The sequence below is a fragment of the Oncorhynchus clarkii genome, chromosome 5 (genome assembly GCF_045791955.1).
Source record: "Oncorhynchus clarkii lewisi isolate Uvic-CL-2024 chromosome 5, UVic_Ocla_1.0, whole genome shotgun sequence".
In the NCBI taxonomy this organism is placed as follows: Eukaryota; Metazoa; Chordata; class Actinopteri; order Salmoniformes; family Salmonidae; genus Oncorhynchus; species Oncorhynchus clarkii.
Genome location: NC_092151.1, coordinates 22792816 through 22815018, shown reverse-complemented (window position 1 = coordinate 22815018; position 22203 = coordinate 22792816). Strand labels below are relative to the sequence as shown.

Sequence of the window (22203 nt, the reverse complement as noted above, 5' to 3'; positions counted from 1 at the left end):
AATCTGAATATTTTTCCTTGGTGCCCCGACTTCCTAGTTAATTAGTTACGTGATTAATCAGTTGATCGCTTAATAACTAATTACAGAGAATCTTTGATAAAAACTATCAGTCTTCAGTTAATGATAGTAAAGACACGACACCTATGTGTTCCTCAGTGTTGTCCCTCAGTATTCTCAGGAACCTTGAGTCAAAACGTGACAGAAGGACATGTCAGGGCAAGGATGAAGCGGGTTAGTCTATGAAATATAATTCAACAATGTTAGCTAGCCCACTGAATAGCATTTCAAGACTATTACACCACACAGTCTTAGAAAATAGGTGCTGAACAAAAATATAAATGCAACATGCAACAGTTTGAAAGATTTGACTGAGTTACAGTTCCTATAAGGAAATGAATTAATTAATAAGTCCTTAATCTATGGATTTCACATGACTGTCGGTTACAGATATCTGTGTGCTCGTCCAACACCACGGTCTTGACCTGACTGCTGTTTGGCCTTGCAACCCACTTCTGTGGGCAAATGCTCACCTTCGATGCCCACTGGCACACTGGAGAAGTGTGCTCTTCACAGATGAATCCCGGTTTTAACTGTACTGGGCAGATGGCAGACAGCATGTATGGAGTCATGTGGGCGAGCGGTTTTCTGATGTCAACGTTGTGAACAGAGTGCCCCATGGTGGCGGTGGGGTTGTGGTATGGGTAGGCATAAGCTACAAACAATGAACACAATTGCATTTTATTGATGGCATGTAGCAAGGATCTGTACACAATTCTTGGAAGCTGAAAATGTCCCAGTTCTTCTATGGCCTGCATACGCACCAGACATGTCACCCATTGAACATGTTTGGGATGCTCTAGATCGCTATGTACAACAGCGTTTTCCAGTTCCAGCCAATATCCAGCAACTTCACACAGCCATTGAAGAGGAATGGGACAACATTCCACAGGCCACAATCAACAGCCTGATCAACTCTATGCGAGGGAGATGTGTCCCGCTGCATGAGGCAAATGGTGTTCAAACCAGATACGGACTGTTTTTCTGGTCCACGCCCATTTTTTAAGGTATCTGTGACCAGCAGATGCAAATCTGTATTCCCATTCATATGAAATCCATATATTAGGGCCTCTATCAGCATAGTAGTGGCCAAGCTGCTGGAGTGACTTCTCTCAAAATATATTTGTATACATCATTGTTATACATCATTCCTGTGTATGATGAATACACTTTAAATACGACTCATTCGCAAGTTGTATGATTCAGATTGAGTTTCAGCCAACTTGAATAGGTCTACTTAAACAAATTGTAAAAAGGAATGCACAACCAGTCTGATAGTTTATGCAGTTATCATTTGACCTCAAGACCAACTGTTCGATGTTGCAGCCTATCCTCTTATTTATCTGCCTCATTATATTTCTTTATTCTTTTAATATACTCGCAACGTAACCGACAGTGTTCCCTCCAACACTCAACTCTCCCCAGCATCAGATACCATACAGATTGTTCCATTACACGGGATTACCCACTTCACTGGTATACGATTATTGATTTCATTCTTCCTAGTCCCTCATATACAGCACACCCCCATCCCCTCTCTCTTTCCCTCTCAGGGTCCTCTCCTCTTTCTTTGAGTACTGCAGAGGAACGGTTGCATCTCGGAGGAGAGGAGAGCGGGAGAAAAGAGAAAGAACCCTCAGCGCGCGGGCACTAACTACCGACATTGCTGTGTCGCGAGGGGAACTAGGGCATATCGACTGGAAAAGCACACACCATTTTCTGTAGTCGGTGAGTATCTCCCCCCGTCTTTATACTTTAATTTGACTTAATCTCTTTGATGCAAACCCTGTGTATTGTGAGTGGACTATCCCCGTGATCTTTGCTCGGTTTACAGTAGGATAAATGTAGATTTGAAATGTGTATCGAACCGTACTCACATTAGATTAGCTCATCAATAACTATAAATATTTGCTATGTATACTACGACATGTATAGAATACGATATCATTAATAAACAGGCTTCGCGTTTGCATATTTGAGGGAAACTTAAAAGGTGTCACGTCTCTGAACTTCAAGCGTTGTAGGTATTTGCGCATGCTGTGCCCTCGATGTAACTGCTGTTGGAGTGGGACACCTGATCAACAAGTTTCATCCAGTTGAGATCACATCACCGCGCATGAATGAATTAGATATTTAGCTGTACTCATGTAGGCTACTCTAGGATACATGGAATACTTAATTTAATTTATTCAGTAGGATTATATTTATGTTGATTAGACTAACGGTTCTACAAAAATGTAGTTGATCAATTAACGAATGCGCACAACCCTTTCAAATAAATACACTTTTTGACTGAAAGATAAAGAGTTAAAAAACACAACACATATGTTTATGCCTTATAAATCCCTGACACCATCTCGTGGGAATCAATCACCATAGGATATTACACTGAATTTGTATTACCCTTATCCGGCTTCGCCTCGGGGACACACACACACACACACACAATGCAGAAAGGGAACAGATCCATCAATTACAGCAGAGAGAGAAAGAGGGGGCGAGAGAGAGAGGCAGAGAGAGAAGGAAGGAGCGAGAGAGAGAGGCAGAGAGAGAAGGAGGGAGCGAGAGAGAGAGGCAGAGAGAGAAGGAGGGAGCGAGAGAGAGAGGCAGAGAGAAAGAGGGAGCTGGAGAGAGAGGAAGAGAGAGAAGGAGGGAGAGAGAGAGGCAGAGAGAGAAAGGGGGAGCGAGAGAGAGAGGCAGAGAGAGAAAGAGGGAGAGGCAGAGAGAGAAAGAGGGAGAGAGAGTTCGATGCTGCTACAAATAGTGCTGGTTTACTGAGTAATCTGCGGAGAGAGGAGCAGTCCGAGGATAGAGGAGGATGGAGAACTGATTACCGACCACAATGTCAGGACAAGACAGAAAATCACATCACAGGATGCATTTTGCTACAAAAGTCCGGCCGGGGATTGATGACCTTCCCGACCGGGTTTACTGTGGCCATGCAGTGCAGCCTCCGCACGACTTCACAGAGCCGCGTTAGTAAAGGGTGAATCTGCGGTACTTGAAGAGAGAGAGGGAGAAAGACAGTGCCCAGTACTGCTATCTCTGCCTCCATTGTCAATGGCTGAACATACACAACTATCCATCTGCCCAATATCTCTCTTTTTTACTGTAACATTGGCTGTGACAGTTTGATGGAGACCAATTCTAAACAGTTGAAACAATTCATTATGGGAGCTTGAGCAGGACTGAACATGGCATATTGACATTTCCCTGGCTCAGCTATACAGGCAGGTCTGTGTCCCAAATGACACCCTATTCCCCATATAGTGCCCTACTTTTGACCAGAGCCCTATGTGCTCTGGTCAAAAGTAGTACACTACAGTACATAGGGATCAGGGTGCTTTGGGACAGAACCAACCTTAACTCAATGTTGACTTCAGGTTGGAATAAAGGGAATGTGTATTTTCACCTGCTTATCTTTGGAGTTCATGCATCATAAAAGAAAATCTTATCCAGCTCATTATTTTATTTCAACAAAGCCTTAATAGCAGTAAATTATCAATAGCCTATCGGTAGCTAGATGTAACAGCCTGCAATTTATTGGTTTGAAAAATGTGTAATTTATCAACTCATGAGTAGATTGTTCCATTGATATAGTCACATTTAATGTAATTACTTTTGCAAACTGATATAAAAGCCATATGTCATGGTCTTTAACTACAAGCCCCCCCCCCCCTCAGGCATTGGGAGTTCTCCCAAATTCATGTCATCCAACCCACAACATGTTTTTTTAATGTAGAATAATCTGTATACATACAAGTGTACAGATAGACAATGATAACATATGCTAGGGGGTACAACAAATTACAGATTATACAAAGACCTTAAAAGAAATACACACATTGATTGTTTTAACAGCTTTCTTATTAGAAGAATGTTGAATGGTCTTAATGTACTGCTCGAATTCCTTATAGAAAACACAGAGGAGTGTTTTTTTATTACTGAATTTACATTTATGAATATGACAATTTGACCTTAGCACAATTAGATTCATGAGGTAAAATTGTTTTTATTTATCTTTATTATACTTAAGGAAACCGAGCAGCACATTCTCCCATAACAAACAAAAGTTATCAAGAATATTAACAATTATAAAACTGTGAATATCTTTCCATAATTGTTTTACATGTAGACAATGCCAAAATAAATACGAAACTGTTTCTGGATGCTCATCACAAAAAGTACAGTCAATGTTAATGTCTTTTTTGAGTTTCTTCAGGTAATGATTTGCAGGGTAATACTTATGGATCATTCTGAAAGAGACCTCTTTTTGACCTGGTTAACTAGCAGGTATTTGTGTGGTAATAACCAGACTTTTTTCCAACAGATATTAGCGACCAATGTATTCCAGTAAGTTGTGACATAAGGAATGGATACAATATCCCTTTGAAATAAATCACGTATAGATCTGTTGTTCTGAGGGAGCAAGGAGAAACATATTTACCCTATTGGAGAGTCAACTGGATTAAGCGAGGGTAGGTCAAGAAGGTGAGGTCTGGCTACACCTCTTAATAACATGAGAGTTCCAGATGGAATAGCGTCAAGGACTATGGCGAACTCTCTAGGTGTTACAAGGATATTGTAACGAGATCAAATTCCTCATAATTAATTGAGTAACAATCCTTCTGCATTAAAATATTGACTCACCAGCAGGATATGATTATTGAACCAGTTCTTGAAAAATAAAGACTTGTTTCTATACAAAATGTCCTTATTGTTCCAAATGAAATACCTATGTGGGGAAAAATTATGTTTATATATTAATGACCACGCTAAGAATACTTGTCTATGAAAAGGAGATCATTTAGCAGGAATTTTATCAATGTTATAGTTACAAAGTAACATAAAATTGAGGCCACCAAGACAGGAGAAGATATGAGGGATGAAATTCCAAATTGAAGTTGGATTCTTTAAGAAATATTTAGCCCAATTTATCTTAAAAGTATTATTCAAAGTAGGAAAATCAAATAAATGGAGACCACCATATTCATATGAGTTCATAACGACAGATTTTCTAATAAAATGTGTACGATTTTTCCAGATGAAAAGCACCTGGTCAACCGCTTTACCTATTTTGTTGTCAAGATATAGGGACTGGGCTGCATAAGAAAGTCTGGCGATACCTTCAGCTTTAGAAAGCAATACTCAACCTTTCAAGGATAAATCCCTCTGCAACCAATGGTTCAACTTCTTTTTGATTTTTTCAATAATAGGTATAACATTTTATGAGCATCTTTCCTGTTGATCCTTACATCTCAAGGTATCCTAAGTAATCCCAAGGGATGTTACTTTTTCCTTGACTGGAATATTGCATATAGAGGGTATCACACAGTTTTTAACAGCAAACAATTCATACTTATTAAGGTTTAGGCAAAGACCAGATGCTTTGGAAAATATATTTATCACACCGACTGCTCTAGGAATCTGGTCAGCATCTTTCAAAAAGAGGGTTGTGTCATCTGCAAGCTGATTTATGATAATATCTCTGTCAGCAATAGAGATCCCTTTATATCGCTGGATTTAACAGAACTTGTAAGAAGTTGGGTTGCAAGCAGGAAGAGGTAATTTTCAAATCAAATCTAGGAGAAGTGCCATGCTTTAATTGATTTGAACTGTTCCCATTCATACAGTATAGAGCTTTAATGGTACTACAAAATAATTTCCCAAAACCACATTTCTCAAGGGAGAGAAATAGAAACTCATGTTCCACTGTATCGAAGGCTTTATAAAAGTCTAAGAAGACAATAAAACTATCTTCGAAGATTAGATTAGATCAGAATAGTCAATAAGGTCTAAAAACCAGTTGGATATTATTAGATATGTCTATTCCTCATGAATCCAGATTGGGTCTCTTCTATAATTGAGTCCAATACTGCCTTCATTCCTTTTGCAAATATAGAGGCTAATATTTTGTAGTCATTATTGAGCAGACAGATTGGATGCCAATTATCGAGTAGAAGCAAGTCATTCTTGGGCTTAGGGATTAATGTAATCAGACCTTGAGTCAAACTGGGAGGTAGGGCATTATTTGTAATGCTTTCAGAAAAGACCTCTAACAGAAATGGGGCCAACTGTTGAGAAAAAGTTTTGTAAAAGGAGACTTATTATTTTTAAGGTGTTCAATATAATAAATGATCTCCAACTATAATAGGGTCATCACACTGTTCCCCCCAATTGATTTCACATCCCCCAGAGAGTAAAAAAAGAGTTATAAAACTATATAAATTCCTGTATAAATTGCAACTAAAGTTAGAGATTAATTTGGGATCATCTGTGATGAGACCATTACTATTTAAATGTTGAATTGTATTATTTTTAGAGTGGTATTTTTCTAACCTTCAAAAATAAGATGAATTTGGTTCACCCTCCTCAAGCCACTTCTTCCTAGATCTGACAAAAGCTCCCTCTGCTTTCAATTCATACATATAATCCAACTTGTTTTGGAACAGAACAGATTTGTCCTCCTGTGAGAGACTTTCAACAGGCAGCAGGTAGCCTAGTGGTTAGAGCGTTGGACTTGTAACCGAAAGGTTGCAAGATTTAATCCCTGAGCTGACAAGGTAAACAGCTGTCGTTCTGCCCCTGAACAAGGCAGGTAACCCACTGTTCCTAGGCCGTCATTGAAAATAAGAATTTGATCTTAACTGACTTGCCTAGTTAAATAAAAGTAAGATATATATATATTTTTTTAAAGCTGTGATCTTTGTAATTATACTTTCTTCTTCAGCGCTCCTCATCTTGGCAATAATACACTCATATTTTCTTAAATATTTTCCAACCTCATATTTAAAAAGCTCACAGTTATTAAAAGGCTAAGCTGTGTCTCAATATATTTCATTTGTGATTTTCATGAATAGGAATATTTTCTAGGAATATTTATGTCCATTGCGTTATGCTAATTAGTGTCAGTCGATGATTACGCTCCCGCATGCGGGATGGGGAGTCACTAGAGGTTTTAACTGACTTGCCTAGTTAAATAAAGGTATAAAAAGATTGTTATGAAAACTTGAAATCGGCCCTAATTAATCAGCCATTCCAATTAATCGGTCGACCTCTACTTTGTTCCAAAAGTGTGTAATTCAATTGTTTATCTCCATCTTGACCAACTCATGTTTTAATATAGAGTTATTAAGCTTCCAGTAGGATGCTCTGCCAAGGCCATTATTGGAGAGAAAAAGTTTAATGTCAATATAAATAGCTCTAAGGGGAGTGTCAAGGATGTTAACAGAAATACCCTGTTAATCAAAACATTTAGACACCAGCCAAAAATCTATGCGTGATTGTGTGGAGCTGCCTTATTACTCCAAGTGAAAGACTTGTCATTAGGAAACTTTACTCTCCAAAGATCTATAATATCAAACCTTTCCATAACCTGCATCAAACTTGTATTCATAGCAGTGGACTGTCCCGGAGGCCATCTATCAATTAAATTATTCGGCAAAATATTAAAATCCCCACCTACTATAAGTAAAGCATTCGGGAACTTGGTTAGCCAATGGAGAACATGCTTTTCTAAAGATTCAAGTAAGTGATCATTTTCAAGTTTGGAATTGTAACCATAAATGTTGGTAATAATAATAATAATGATGTTGTTACAGTTGATAACAAGACAAAGTAAGTGACCTAAAGGGTCACAGTCGGAGTGCAAAATACTTCCATTGAAATGATTCTTTAGAGTGATAACTGCAGCAGAGAGTTCAGAGCTATGAGAGAGACATACATCATTACCCCACTGAGATCTCCAGAAGTTGACTGAATGAGACTCTTGAAAAAAACATAAATATGTTTTAAGCTGTTTGGCAAATAAAAATTATGCTTTACATTATTTCTTAACCCCCTAGCATTGAGTGAAACTATAGACAACGACCAAGTGGAATAGAGAACAAAGTACTATGAGCTAAACAGCAATCGCAAATCGAAAAAGAATGAAACGAAACCAGCGTTGCACACCAAATAGATATAAATAATTGAGTGAGAATAGTTTAGCATAACAAAGCTAACTGCCAGAACAAGAAACAACAAAGAGCTTGCTCACTGCCTATACTACAGGTAAAAATATCAGAAGTGAGAGAACAAGTAAAATAGTAAATATCCATTACTCCAGTAGTCCTGTGGTGGAATGAAGTAGGAAGAGAACATACTTATAACATGCCTGTGGTGCACACACGTCACATACTTTACACCTACTGTTCACATACTGTACACATACTGTACACATACTGTACACATGCATATGGGCACACACACTCACGGATATATAAAGTTGTGTTTTACATCACACACGACTACAAACATCCCCCCTCAGAACAACGCTGCTTTCCACTCTATTTGGCTGCAGCAAAATCTCCAGGGCTGGTTGAGTTTGTTCTAGACCCCAGGGCTGGTTGAGTTTGTTCTAGACCCCAGGGCTGGTTGAGTTTGTTCTAGACCCCAGGGCTGGTTGAGTTTGTTCTAGACCCCAGGGCTGGTTGAGTTTGTTCTAGACCCCAGGGCTGGTTGAGTTTGTTCTAGACCCCAGGGCTGGTTGAGTTTGTTCTAGACCCCAGGGCTGGTTGAGTTTGGTCTAGACCCCCGGGCTGGTTGAGTTTGTTCTAGACCCCAGGGCTGGTTGAGTTTGGTCTAGACCCCAGGGCTGGTTGAATTTGGTCTAGAACCCCAGGGCTGGTTGAGTTTGATCTAGACCCCAGGGCTGGTTGAGGTTGGTCTAGACCCCCAGGGCTGGTTGAGTTTGGTCTAGACCCCAGGGCTGGCTAAGTTTGTTCTAGAACCCAGGGCTGGTTGAGGTTGGTCTACAGCCCAGCTTCAATGCACCTGCTAGCATGACAGATTCATCCTGATGTCTTATCAAAGCCCTTGGACCAGAGGTTAGCACAAAAACCATACATTAATGAACCTGTCATCTGCCTATAAATATACAGGGAACTCACCCCGCACTCAAACCAGCCTCACCCCTCAGCCCAGCCTCACCCCGCAGCCCAGCCTCACCCCTCAGCCCAGCCCAGCCTCACCCCTCAACCCAGCCTCACCCCTCAGTCCAGCCCAGCCTCACCCCTCAACCCAGCCTCACCCCTCAGCCCAGCCCAGCCTCACCCCTCAACCCAGCCTCACCCCTCAACCCAGCCTCACCCTCAGCCCAGCCCAGCCTCACCCCTCAACCCAGCCTCACCCCTCAGCCCAGCCTCACCCCTCAGCCCAGCCCAGCCTCACCCCTCAACCCAGCCGCACCCCTCAACCCAGCTTCAGCCCAGCCCAGCCTTACCCCTCAACCCAACCTCACCCTTCAACCCAGCCTCACCTCTCAATCCAGCCTCACTTCTCACCCCACACTTACCTTCAGCCCCACCCCTCAACCCAGCTTCACCCCTCAGCCCCGCCTCGTCCCTCAGCCCAGCCTCAGTACTCTACACTCTACTCCACTTGAGTCCTGGGACATAAACAGATATCATGCTAAAACAGGTTTTGGAGAATTTATCCAAGATAGATAATACTGTGTACAATCTAAAATAACTCCACTGGAAATAATGTTAGGATATGTGTCCTAGGCTCTGTTAAAATAACATTTGATTTGTTATATGATGTCTGAGATGCTGTCTGTCAGCAGGCTGTGGTGTTGGGGGCAGGGTGTTGATGGTGATGCCTGATGTTTTGACAGGCCCTCTGAGATCCTCAGTCACAGTGTCAAGTAGTCACAGAGGAGGACGCCAGTCCCACACCACATTACATGTACTGGACTGTAGTATACTGTAGCCTGGCCTGGGAGCAGTACATAGATTCCTGGAAGAAAACAGCAGAATACATTGAGCTAGATGGAATGGAACACAAAGGCTCAGACAGAATATACAGGCTCTGGACCAGTCTAGACCGGACACAGAATAATAGATAATAGAACTTGACGGATCATACAGACCTAGATGGAAGTCATAGACCCCAAACAGAAAACACGGGTGTCTCAGAGGCCCATTCCAGTCAGAGGGTGCATGGAATCTATCCGCTTTTATTTATCCCCTTCTCTCTCTTTTTTGGCCTGTTTCCGCCTTTTACATTAATTTCTTTCCATTGATCTCACAGACTTACAGACATATCCACTGATATTGTTGAGGAAGATTTACAGTGCCCTGCGAAAGTATTCGGCCCCCTTGAACTTTGCAACCTTTTTCCACATTTCAGGCTTCAAACATAAATATATAAAACTGTATTTTTTTGTGAAGAATCAAGAACAAGTGGGACACAATCATGAAGTGGAACGACATTTATTGGATATTTCAAACTTTTTTAACAAATCAAAAACTGAAAAATTGGGCGTGCAAAATTATTCAGCCCCTTTACTTTCAGTGCAGCAAACTCTCTCCAGAAGTTCAGTGAGGATCTCTGAATGATCCAATGTTGACCTAAATGACTAATGATGATAAATACAATCCACCTGTGTGTAATCAAGTCTCTGTATAAATGCACCTGCACTGTGATAGTCTCAGAGGTCCGTTAAAAGCGCAGAGAGCATCATGAAGAACAAGGAACACACCAGGCAGGTCCGAGATACTGCTGTGAAGAAGTTTAAAGCCGGATTTGGATACAAAAAGATTTCCTAAGCTTTAAACATCCCAAGGAGCACTGTGCAAGCGATAATATTGAAATGGAAGGAGTATCAGACCACTGCAAATCTACCAAGACCTGGCCGTCCCTCTAAACTTTCAGCTCATACAAGGAGAAGACTGATCAGAGATGCAGCCAAGAGGCCCATGATCACTCTGGATGAACTGCAGAGATCTACAGCTGAGGTGGGAGACTCTGTCCATAGGACAACAATCAGTCGTATATTGCACAAATCTGGCCTTTATGGAAGAGTGGCAAGAAGAAAGCCATTTCTTAAAGATATCCATAAAAAGTGTCGTTTAAAGTTTGCCACAAGCCACCTGGGAGACACACCAAACATGTGGAAGAAGGTGCTCTGGTCAGATGAAACCAAAATGGAACTTTTTGGCAACAATGCAAAACGTTATGTTTGGCGTAAAAGCAACACAGCTCATCACCCTGAACACACCATCCCCACTGTCAAACATGGTGGGGGCAGCATCATGGTTTGGGCCTGCTTTTCTTCAGCAGGGACAGGGAAGATGGTTAAAATTGATGGGAAGATGGATGGAGCCAAATACAGGACCATTCTGGAAGAAAACCTGATGGAGTCTGCAAAAGACCTGAGACTGGGACGGAGATTTGTCTTCCAACAAGACAATGATCCAAAACATAAAGCAAAATCTACAATGGAATGGTTCAAAAATAAACATATCCAGGTGTTAGAATGGCCAAGTCAATGTCCAGACCTGAATCCAATCAAGAATCTGTGGAAAGAACTGAAAACTGCTGTTCACAAATGCTCTCCATCCAACCTCACTGAGCTCGAGCTGTTTTGCAAGGAGGAATGGGAAAACATTTCAGTCTCTCGATGTGCAAACCTGATAGAGACATACCCCAAGCGACTTACAGCTGTAATCGCAGCAAAAGGTGGCGCTACAAAGTATTAACTTAAGGGGGCTGAATAATTTTGCACGCCCAATTTTTCAGTTTTTGATTTGTTAAAAAAGTTTGAAATATCCAATAAATGTCGTTCCACTTCATGATTGTGTCCCACTTGTTGTTGATTCTTCACAAAAAAATACAGTTTTATATCTTTATGTTTGAAGCCTGAAATGTGGCAAAAGGTCGCAAAGTTCAAGGGGGCCGAATACTTTCGCAAGGCACTGTATAGCGTACACTGAAGGCCTCAAGGGTTCCTCACTAACTACCGGCAGAAATAGAACACTCTGCAGAAAACCTGATTGTGGGAACTTATATTGACAAAGGGAACCTGAGCACTGCTGTATCCAAATCATTGTCCAGTTCAAAGAAGGTGATATGGGTTCAGTTTAGGGTATTAAGGTAAGTCTTAAATGTATTACTCTCTCTCCACAGACAGATGAGCTGTGACCAGATCTAACCTCAGTCTGCATGGTGATCTCTGTTACTGGAACTCAGCTGTCTTCACCGCTCAACCTTGTGACTGCTCCCATCCCACTGCCATAGAGATCTGCTCTTCCTCTCCACAGACAGATGAGCTGTGACCAAATCTAACCACAGTCTGCATGGTGACCTCTGTTACTGGAACTCAGCTGTCTTCACCGCTCAACATTGTGACTGCTCCCATCCCACTGCCATAGAGATCTGCTCTCCCTCACCACAGCAGCAACAGCTAGCGATCCAACGCTAGCAGCATTTGAACCACCTCCAAACTTACTGTGGTTTGCTGCAACTGAATTGCCATTCAGTAACTTACACTGATACTTCAGAAGAAAGTAAGCAAGTAGGCTAACGTAAGTTAAGTCTCTGACAGTTAAGTTGTCCTCCACTGCAGTTTTTGGCAGAAATTCTTGCCAATGAGAATTGGTTCCCAACTGACCTAGCAGGTTAGATAAAGGACAAATAAAGACAAATAGATAGATAGATAACTAATCCAAGTTAGTGAGATGGATGAGTCGTACAACAACAGGATGTCGCTGGTGAAGGGCGCCAAGGACATCGCCAAAGAGGCCAAACGCCACGCCGCCAAGAAGGTCAGCAAGATCGTGAACCGCGCCACGGAAGAGTACTCCTCCCAACGCAACTACAGCCAGTTCCAGAACGAGGACAAAGACAATGACTACACGTTCTACACACAGCCCGACAGCAATGGCCACTTTCCCTGCAGCCGCACCGCCAACGACGAAGACGGCGAACACTACGCCAGTGACGCCACAGAGGGTCACGATGATGAAGATGAGATCTACGAGGGGGAGTACCAGGGGGTGCCTGCTTACACTGACAGGAAGCCCAGGGATGGGCAGGATTCTCTGGGTCAACCTGTCTCAGACAGCCTGAGGGACCGTAAGGAGCTGGAGCTGGAGAGGCAGGCGGACGAGGAGGAGCTGGCCCAGCAGTATGAGCTGATCATGCAGGAGTGTGGCCACGGCAGGTTCCAGTGGCAGTTGTTCTTCGTGCTGGGCATGGCGCTGATGTCAGACGGTGTTGAGGTGTTTGTGGTGGGGTTCGTCCTGCCCAGCGCCGAGACTGACATGTGTGTTCCCAACTCTGGAGCTGGGTGGCTAGGTAAGTGTGTGTGTGTGTGTTTGTGTATGTGTTGGTAGAAATAGGGGCAGTGAGGACGTTGGATGACATTTACAAATGTACTCTCATTACATTAGAACAGGTTGGGTTGTCATGGCACCAGGTATTTGGATGCCTGAGAAGAGAACTGTGTGTGCTCTAAGTGTGTACAGAACCAGAAATTCCAAGGCCACACAAACCCATATGCAGTTAACATGTTTTCTTGCTCACTTTTACTGTCTGTCACCGTCATCATTCTGAGGTAGTGGTGACTCACCCTAAAGAAACAGAGAAACCGTTTGCAGGCTTTGGAACCCTGAAATAGCCTTCTGGTGCAGTGTAGGTCTGATTGTCTTGCCTCATCAGGGCTCTGTATGAAGGTCATCCACACTGTTAGTGGAGAAGAGCTCCTAATTGACTGTCTGGTTAAGGAGAGAGAGAAAGAGAGAGGGAACGATAGAGAGAGAAAGAGAGAGAGTCAGAGAGAGAGAGAAAGAAAGAGAGGGAACGATAGAGTTAGAGAGAAAGAGAGAGGGAACGATAGAGAGAGAGAGAGAGAGAGAGGGGGAATGATAGAGAGATAGAGAGAGAGAGAGGGGGAATGAGAGAGAGGGAACGATAGAGAGAGAGAGAGGGAAAGAGAGAGGGAACGATAGAGAGAGAAAGAGAGAGAACGATAGAGAAAGAGAGAGGGAACGATAGTCAGAGAGAGAGGGAACGATAGTCAGAGAGAGAGAGAAAGAGAGAGAGGGAACAATAGAGAGAGAAAGAGAGAGGGAACGATAGTCAGAGAGAGAGGGAAAGAGAGAGAGAAAGAGAGAGAGGGAACGATAGAGAGATTCAGAGAGAGTGAAAGAGCGAGGGAACAATAGTCAGAGAGAGGGAACGATAGAGATTCAGAGATAGAAAGAGAGAGGGAATGATAGTCAGAGAGAGAGAGAAAGAAAGAGAAAACAGTTCTGAAATGGCTTGAGACAAAGAGAGGCATAATGACTGACACCTACAGGAAAACACTTTTCTTTACCTGCTATTCTTCATTCTTTCCATCCATTCCCATCCCATTTTTTTCTCAACTGGTAATTGAAGCATGCTTCCCATTCACCATTCAAGTGTATAGAAAACTAGGCAGGCTTCAGCGCCTCACACACCACTTTGCAATGAGCTGGAGGCATTAACATTTTGGAAACATATACTTAATTATTTGAAACCTGAACCTCTTACTACATATTATGAGGCATGTCTTACCTTGCTTCAAAGTATTTTAGCCATAATCCAACCAAATGTGCAGGCAATTATTGTATTATTTCATATGCCACTGAAACCAGTAGCCTGTTTCTCTCATTTTCAAATAAACTTTATTTCATTGTCCAGTAGCCAAAGGCACAATCCTAGTCATATTAGCAGCCCATGTTAGTTGTTGCATATGTAGATCACCACTTTTTCTAAATATCGAAGGATATTTTATTCTCGGTCTCATGAAATGCTTGCGATGTTTTCTGCTTATTGCGTTATGAATCCGACATTTGCGTGCAGCCTACTGCCTTGTGCACATTGCTGTGTTAGAATTTGAAGAAATAATAGTTGATCAACATTTTAAGTTAAATGTTTTGATCTGTTGCATGAGCCGCCCCCTTTTTGACGTCTTTGGAAGTAGCCAGGTTTACTGGTTGTATGAATGTGGAATGTATCGTCCCACAACTGTCCCAGGGTCTGTTTGGAATAGGCTATTTCTTTCTCACACAGAACGACTATCTAACCAATAGAATAGGTTCACTTTTGGGGGACAGTAGATTGACAGGCTAGTGATTTAGCTGTTTGTTACTCGTCTTGTTGGCTGAGGAAAAGTACACGTGGACAGTTATTCTAACATCTTCAAATTGGGATCGGAATTCAGTAAGAAGGACGCATGCCGTTGTATCTATCCTTCAGTTGCATGTTCTGTTAAGATCAATTACCATCGTCTACAGTGAGCTCCGAAATTATTGGGACAGTGATATATTTTTTTTGTAATATCTCAACAGTTTACCGATATGCATGAAAATACCCTCATATTAGAGCAGTCTGCACTTTAACCTCATAGTCATTGTATCATTTACATTTCAAAGTGCTGGAGTACAGAGCCAAAACAATAAAAAATGTGTCACTGTCCCAATACCTTTGGAGCTCACTGTAAATGGGATTTCTGTCATCCTAAGCACTGTGGGTGGACGTCCTAAACAGGTTAGGAACCCAATGCAGGCCTCCCGGGTGGCGCAGTGGTTAAGGGCGCTGTACTGCAGCGCCAGCTGTGCCATTAGAGACTCTGGGTTCGCGCCCAGGCTCTGTCGTAACCGGCCGCGACCGGGAGGTCCATAGGGCGACGCACAATTGGCCTAGCGTCGTCCGGGTTAGGGAGGGCTTGGTCGGTAGGGATGTCCTTGTCTCATCGCGCACCAGTGACTCCTGTGGCAGGCCGGGCGCAGTGCGCGGTGCACGGTGTTTCCTCCGGCAGATTGGTGCGGCTGGCTTCCGGGTTGGATGCGCGCTGTGTTAAGAAGCAGTGCGGAGGACGCATGACTTTCAACCTTAGTCTCTCCCGAGCCCGTACGGGAGTTGTAGCGATGAGACAAGATAGTAGCTACTACAACAATTGGACACCACGAAATTGGGGAGAAAAAGGGGTAAATTTTTTTTTTTTTTAAAGAACCCAATCAATACATTTTGTAAATGCTCGGTGAATTAAAATGCTGCTGGTCAAATGTCCAGCGCAAAATTTTCCAAAACGGAAACCCTGACCCACAGGACCAGAGAGAGGATAGAGAGGAGGAGGAGAGGAGGAGGAGAGAGAGAGAGAAGACAACAGTTGAGTCTGCCTCCCTATAAAACACTCCCCCACACACTATTTTAACTCGGGGTCAGATAGAAGCAGAGAGCATGTTTGGAGGAGTGTGTGTGTGTGTGTGTGTGTGTGTGTGTGTGCGTTGCTACAAACACATGGGCAGCTAAGTTTAATCAACACAATGGGCTGATAGATTGGCTGAGCTGGAGCTTGAGGTCAGCTAATTAAAACACTGTCAGTGTGTGTTTGGTTTTACTAATCAAAAGAGAACCATGTTGCTCTCCTAAAAGCTTGGCTGGTGCATAAAACCTGCAAATTCAGACAAACAAAGAGGTGTACTGGGTTCACACTAAAGAAATATGTGGCATCAAGCATACTTCTTATTCAATGTTAGAATTTTTTTGGTTTTACTAAGTAAAATCAATTCAAATCAAATTCCATTTGTCACATGCGCCGAATTCAACTGGTGTAGCCTTTACCGGGAAATACATGCTTAACGAACCCTTCTCTTAAAAAAAAAAAACATATTCAAATAAAATAGTTAGGGCATAGGGTTAGGGGTTAGGGTTAGGGTTAGGGGTTAGGGTTAGGGTTAGGGGTTAGGGGTTGGGGTTAGGGGTTAGGGGTTAGGGTTAGGGTTAGGGGTTAGGGTTAGGGTTAGGGGTTAGGGGTTAGGGGTAGTGTTAGGGGTTAGGGTTAGGGGTTAGGGTTAGGGGTTAGGGTTAGGGTTAGGGGTTAGGGTTAGTGTTAGGGGTTAGGGTTAGGGGTTAGGGTTAGGGGTTAAGGGTTAGGGTTAGGGGTTAGGGGTTAGGGTTAGGGGTTAGGGTTAGGGGTTAGGGGTTAGGGTTAGGGTTAGGGGTTGGGGTTGGGGTTGGGGTTAGGGTTAGGGTTAAGGGTTAAGGGTTAAGGGTTAGGGGTTAGGGTTAGTGTTAGGGGTTAGGGTTAGGGGTTAGGGTTAGGGGTTAGGGAAAATACAATTTTGAATGGGAATCAATTGTTTGGTCCCTACAAGGATAGTAAATAAACATTGTGTGTGTATGTGTATGTGTGTGTGTGTGTGTGTGTGTGTGTGTCTGTGCCCTTTCCCAGTCTCCAAACACACACTTGTCTTTTCCCAGTCCCTCCTTTTGTCCCACAGTCTGATATCAAGTGTTCTGTCCCCCCTGGCATGCCCTCTACTGTCAGAAGAGTGGTGAAGACTGCAAGCAAGCAGGAGGCAGGCTGCTAATACAAGTGTCTGCCTCAACATGATCATTGACTGCTTTGTCCTCTGACAGTCCTACTGTCTCTGGCCTACAGCTGGAGTTTCTGTGTGTGTGTGTGTGTGTGTGCGTGTGTGTGTGTGGTATGTGCGCGTACGTGTGCTACTGTGTGCGTGCGATTGTGAAACTGCCATTTGCTCAAATGAATAGAAATAGTTGTAATTAGTCTACTAAAATGAGAGGTCTGTATTCCTGTTGTACATCAGTGTTACTGTAATTTAATGATGCCAATGTGTTTTCATTAATTGAAAACCCGTAATCTATTTTATGAGAATTTGTAAGATTCTTGTTTGCATAAAATAGATGGAGACCAGTCTTTTCAATAATAGGTAACAGAATGTATTCTCGGAGCACGCTCCCATTTCACCACGAGCAACAGTTTATATACAAATCATGACGTCATTTCATTGCTTTAACAGAATCCTCTCCTCTCGACCGGGACAAAGTGAGGTGAAAAATTCATTCTAACTTACTAACACACTCCCAGGTAACTTTTGACCCCTCAACATTATCAATCACCACTGAGCTGACAGTTCTAATTAACAGAAAACTTAGGAATACACTCACTGTCTTATCTAAAAACCCCAGAGCTCAGTTATGTAGGTTCAACCATAGGTTAACGACCTTATGTGTTTACACAGTCTACAACCCATTCCTTTCTTCCTAGTTGGAATGGTGTTCATTAACTTTAATTACTCCTTGTCCGTGTCACACAATCCCATCGTATGAACTCATATTGTTAATCAGATATAATAAAACAGAGTATAAGTTTACTTAGTTACAGTTCCATTTAAAATGATTTGTTCAGTCATTTAATCATAATTTTACCAACAACTAGTCTGTCTGATAGCTGCTCTCAGACAGACCTGTTGCTCAGACATCATCCTCAGGGGATTCCCTGGAGCTGGGGGAATCCCCAAAGATCATCCGGAATGTTCCCAATTTTCCAGATCCCTAATTAGTCAGCTGTTTCTCTCTGCTGTCTGCCTTCCTTCTCCTCTCCTCTCATCCGTTCCTCTCATCTTCTCATCCATCCTCAGAACAGAGTAATGAGGAGCGTAGCGTGGAAGGGGAATTATGCTTACACATAAGAGCTAATTATCATCGAGACAAACTCACCACGCCGCTCCCCGCTTGGCGTGCTCATCTTGTCTGGTGGAGATAACAGCAGCAGCTAGCATTGAGTTAGTTAAGTAGTCCCCCTGGGCTTAAGGCAGAGCTGCCCGCTGTACCGTACCGTTGGAGAGGAGAGAGCAGATGGACAGTCTGCAGAAATATCTCTAAAGCGTAGGATTTTCTTTACATTCAATTAGACTAAATGCAGCTTCATTTGAATAATGCTTATTACGCAGTCATTTGTTGTGGAAGTGAAAGTCCCTTCCAGCAATTCTCAGAAAAATGTGTGTGAATCCCATTATTTCATAGCAGGTGTTGTGGTAAGAAGTAAAGACTGAATTGCACCCTTTGTAGATCCCCTGTCATCAATGACTGGGAATGGAAGAACCCTTTTTGGTTCCAGTTAGAACCCTTTTGGTTTCCATGTAGAACCGTCCTGTAGTCTCTGCTATAGAGTCCAGTGTCTGTTGTCACTTATAATGAATATGTGTCTCTCATGGTCCCGTTTGTACGTCTCAATAAGGCCATCACCAACATTCAAAGAAGGGAAAACAGAAGTGAAGAAAACAGGGAGGGTCTGGGTTGTGGGCTCTGGCCTTCCTGGCAGTGATGAGGCACAGTGTCGGTAAACGATCACCTCTCCCCAGAAACACTGATTATAATTTGTATTAACATTTCTCGATTCTGGAGTGAAGTAGGTTATTTACTGCCCCCTTTTCCCCTCCTCCACTTCCCAGTGTCCCTTGGGACTTGAAGAGAGATCACACTCCCTTCCTGCGGAAGAACAAGACTTGACATTTTCTGTTAGCTCACTCAGACAGTTGTTTTCAGGTCAGTGTTGTGGTATGAAACTCTCCCCTATCAATTGCTGCTGTCAGAACACAATATTTTTGAGGTTCAGTTAGTGTTGTGATATGAAGTGATACTCCATGGTGAGGTTCAGTTAGTGTTGTGATATGAAGTGATACTCCATGGTGAGGTTCAGTTAGTGTTGTGATATTCCATGGTGAGGTTCAGTTAGTGTTGTGATATGAAGTGATATTCCATGGTGAGGTTCAGTTAGTGTTGTGATATGAAGTGATACTCCATGGTGAGGTTCAGTTAGTGTTGTGATATGAAGTGATACTCCATGGTGAGGTTCAGTTAGTGTTGTGATATGAAGTGATACTCCATGGTGAGGTTCAGTTAGTGTTGTGATATTCCATGGTGAGGTTCAGTTAGTGTTGTTATATGAAGTGATACTCCATGGTGAGGTTCAGTTAGTGTTGTGATATTCCATGGTGAGGTTCAGTTAGTGTTGTGATATGAAGTGATACTCCATGGTGAGGTTCAGTTAGTGTTGTGATATGAAGTGATACTCCATAGTGAGGTTCAGTTAGTGTTGTGATATGAAGTGATACTCCATGGTGAGGTTCAGTTAGTGTTGTGATATTCCATGGTGAGGTTCAGTTAGTGTTGTGATATGAAGTGATACTCCATGGTGAGGTTCAGTTAGTGTTGTGATATTCCATGGTGAGGTTCAGTTAGTGTTGTGATATGAAGTGATACTCCATGGTGAGGTTCAGTTAGTGTTGTGATACTTCATGGTGAGGTTCAGTTAGTATTGTGATATGAAGTGATACTTAATGGTGAGGTTCAGTTAGTGTTGTGATATGAAGTGATATTCCATGGTGAGGTTCAGTTAGTGTTGTGATATGAAGTGATACTCCATGGTGAGGTTCAGTTAGTGTTGTGATATGAAGTGATACTCCATAGTGAGGTTCAGTTAGTGTTGTGATATGAAGTGATACTCCATGGTGAGGTTCAGTTAGTGTTGTGGCTTCATGGTTGCCTGTAGGTTCTTTATTACTGTAGGTCGGTCTGTCTGCAGGTCCCCAGGCACTGTCCAATCAGATTGACCAGATCTCTGTGACCCCTCATAGGTTTGTCAATGACTGGGAATTGACAGGCCTGGTTAAATCACACCACGTGACCTTGTCTGCTCTGGACTGTACTAATAGTCAGACATGCAGCAATTTTGACACAGTTTATGCGTGTGACACACCTGCTTCTATGTGTGTGTGTCTTCTCCCTAGTCTGCAGTTTGCCTTAAAAATGTTTGGTCCAGATGGATCAGATCATTCTCAAGTGCTGCAAAATATAAAAGGGCCACTTAAAAAGGCAACACTGTGTAAATTAATATTTTCTCACTCCCTCTTATCCATTCTCCTCCCTCCCTCCCTCCCTCCCTCCCTCCCTCCCTCCCTCCCTCCCTCCCTCCCTCCCTCCCTCCCTCCCTCCCTCCCTCTATTTTAGTCTTTCTGTCTTTCTTTCTCTTTCTCTCTCCCCTCCTCTCTTCTCCCTCCCCTCCCTTCTCTTACTTTCTCCCACTCTCTTTTTCTTTGTCTGTCTTGACCCCCTTCTCTTTCTCTCCCTCCCTCGCTCTCTGCAGGTAGCATAGTGTACCTGGGGATGATGGTGGGGGCGTTCTTCTGGGGGGGTCTGTCAGACAAGGTGGGCCGTAAACAGTGCCTGCTCATCGCTATGTCTGTCAACGGCTTCTTCTCCTTCCTCTCCTCCTTTGTCCAGGGGTACGGCATGTTCCTCTTCTGCCGCATGTTTTCGGGCTTCGGGTGAGTGGTGTCCGTTATGTTCTATTCTACTATATTCTAGTCTCCTCTACTCTAATTTACTCTTCTATACTTTACTATACTATACAATAATATACTGTACTGTGCACTATTCTGTTATTCTATTCTACTCTATTATAGTACTTTATAATGTGTCATGTCTTGTAGAACATTTCCTTCCACTAAAACTCTACTAGAACACTTCAAAAGTTCCATTAAGTTCTCTTCCTCTAAACCTCTTCTAGAACACTTCATAAGTTCTCTTCCACTAAAACTCTCCTAGAACACTTCATAAGTTCTTTTCCACTAAACCTCTTCTAGAACACGTCATAAGTTCTCTTCCACTAAAACTCTCCTAGAACACGTCATAAGTTCTCTTCCACTAAAACTCTCCTAGAACACGTCATAAGTTCTCTTCCACTAAAACTCTCCTAGAACACGTCATAAGTTCTCTTCCACTAAAACTCTCCTAGAACACGTCATAAGTTCTCTTCCACTAAAGCTCTCCTAGAACACGTCATAAGTTCTCTTCCACTAAAACTCTCCTAGAACACGTCATAAGTTCTCTTCCACTAAAACTCTCCTAGAACACTTCATAAGTTCTCTTCCACTAAAACTCTACTAGAACACTTCATAAGTTCCATTAAGTTCTCTTCCACTAAAACTCTACTAGAACACTTCAAAAGTTCCATTAAGTTCTCTTCCTCTAAACCTCTCCTAGAACACTTCATAAGTTCTCTTCCACTAAAACTCTCCTAGAACACTTCATAAGTTCTCTTCCACTAAAACTCTCCTAGAACACTTCATAAGTTCTCTTCCACTAAAACTCTCCTAGAACACTTCATAAGTTCCATTAAGTTCTCTTCCACTAAAACTCTCCTAGAACACGTCATAAGTTCTCTTCCACTAAAACTCTCCTAGAACACTTCATAAGTTGTCTTCCACTAAAACTCTCCTAGAACACTTCATAAGTTCCATTAAGTTCTCTTCCACATAGCTCTCATATAACACTTCATAAGTTCTCTTCCACTAAAACTCTCCTAGAACACGTCATAAGTTCTCTTCCACTAAAACTCTCCTAGAACACGTCATAAGTTCTCTTCCACTAAAACTCTCCTAGAACACTTCATAAGTTGTCTTCCACTAAAACTCTCCTAGAACACTTCATAAGTTCCATTAAGTTCTCTTCCACATAGCTCTCATATAACACTTCATAAGTTCTCTT

The 22203-nt window shown here is 42.5% G+C and overlaps 1 protein-coding gene across 1 annotated transcript in view; it reads left to right on the top strand.

Moving 5' to 3' along the window:
* The first annotated feature begins 12557 nt into the window (after positions 1–12557).
* Positions 12558–22203, top strand: part of LOC139409904 (synaptic vesicle glycoprotein 2C-like) — a 30618-nt gene continuing 20972 nt past the window's right edge. The window contains exons 1-2 of the mRNA XM_071155313.1: positions 12558–13176; positions 20801–20981. Of these exons, the coding sequence (XP_071011414.1) occupies positions 12558–13176; positions 20801–20981 (800 nt within the window). The remainder of the gene's footprint in view (positions 13177–20800; positions 20982–22203) is intronic.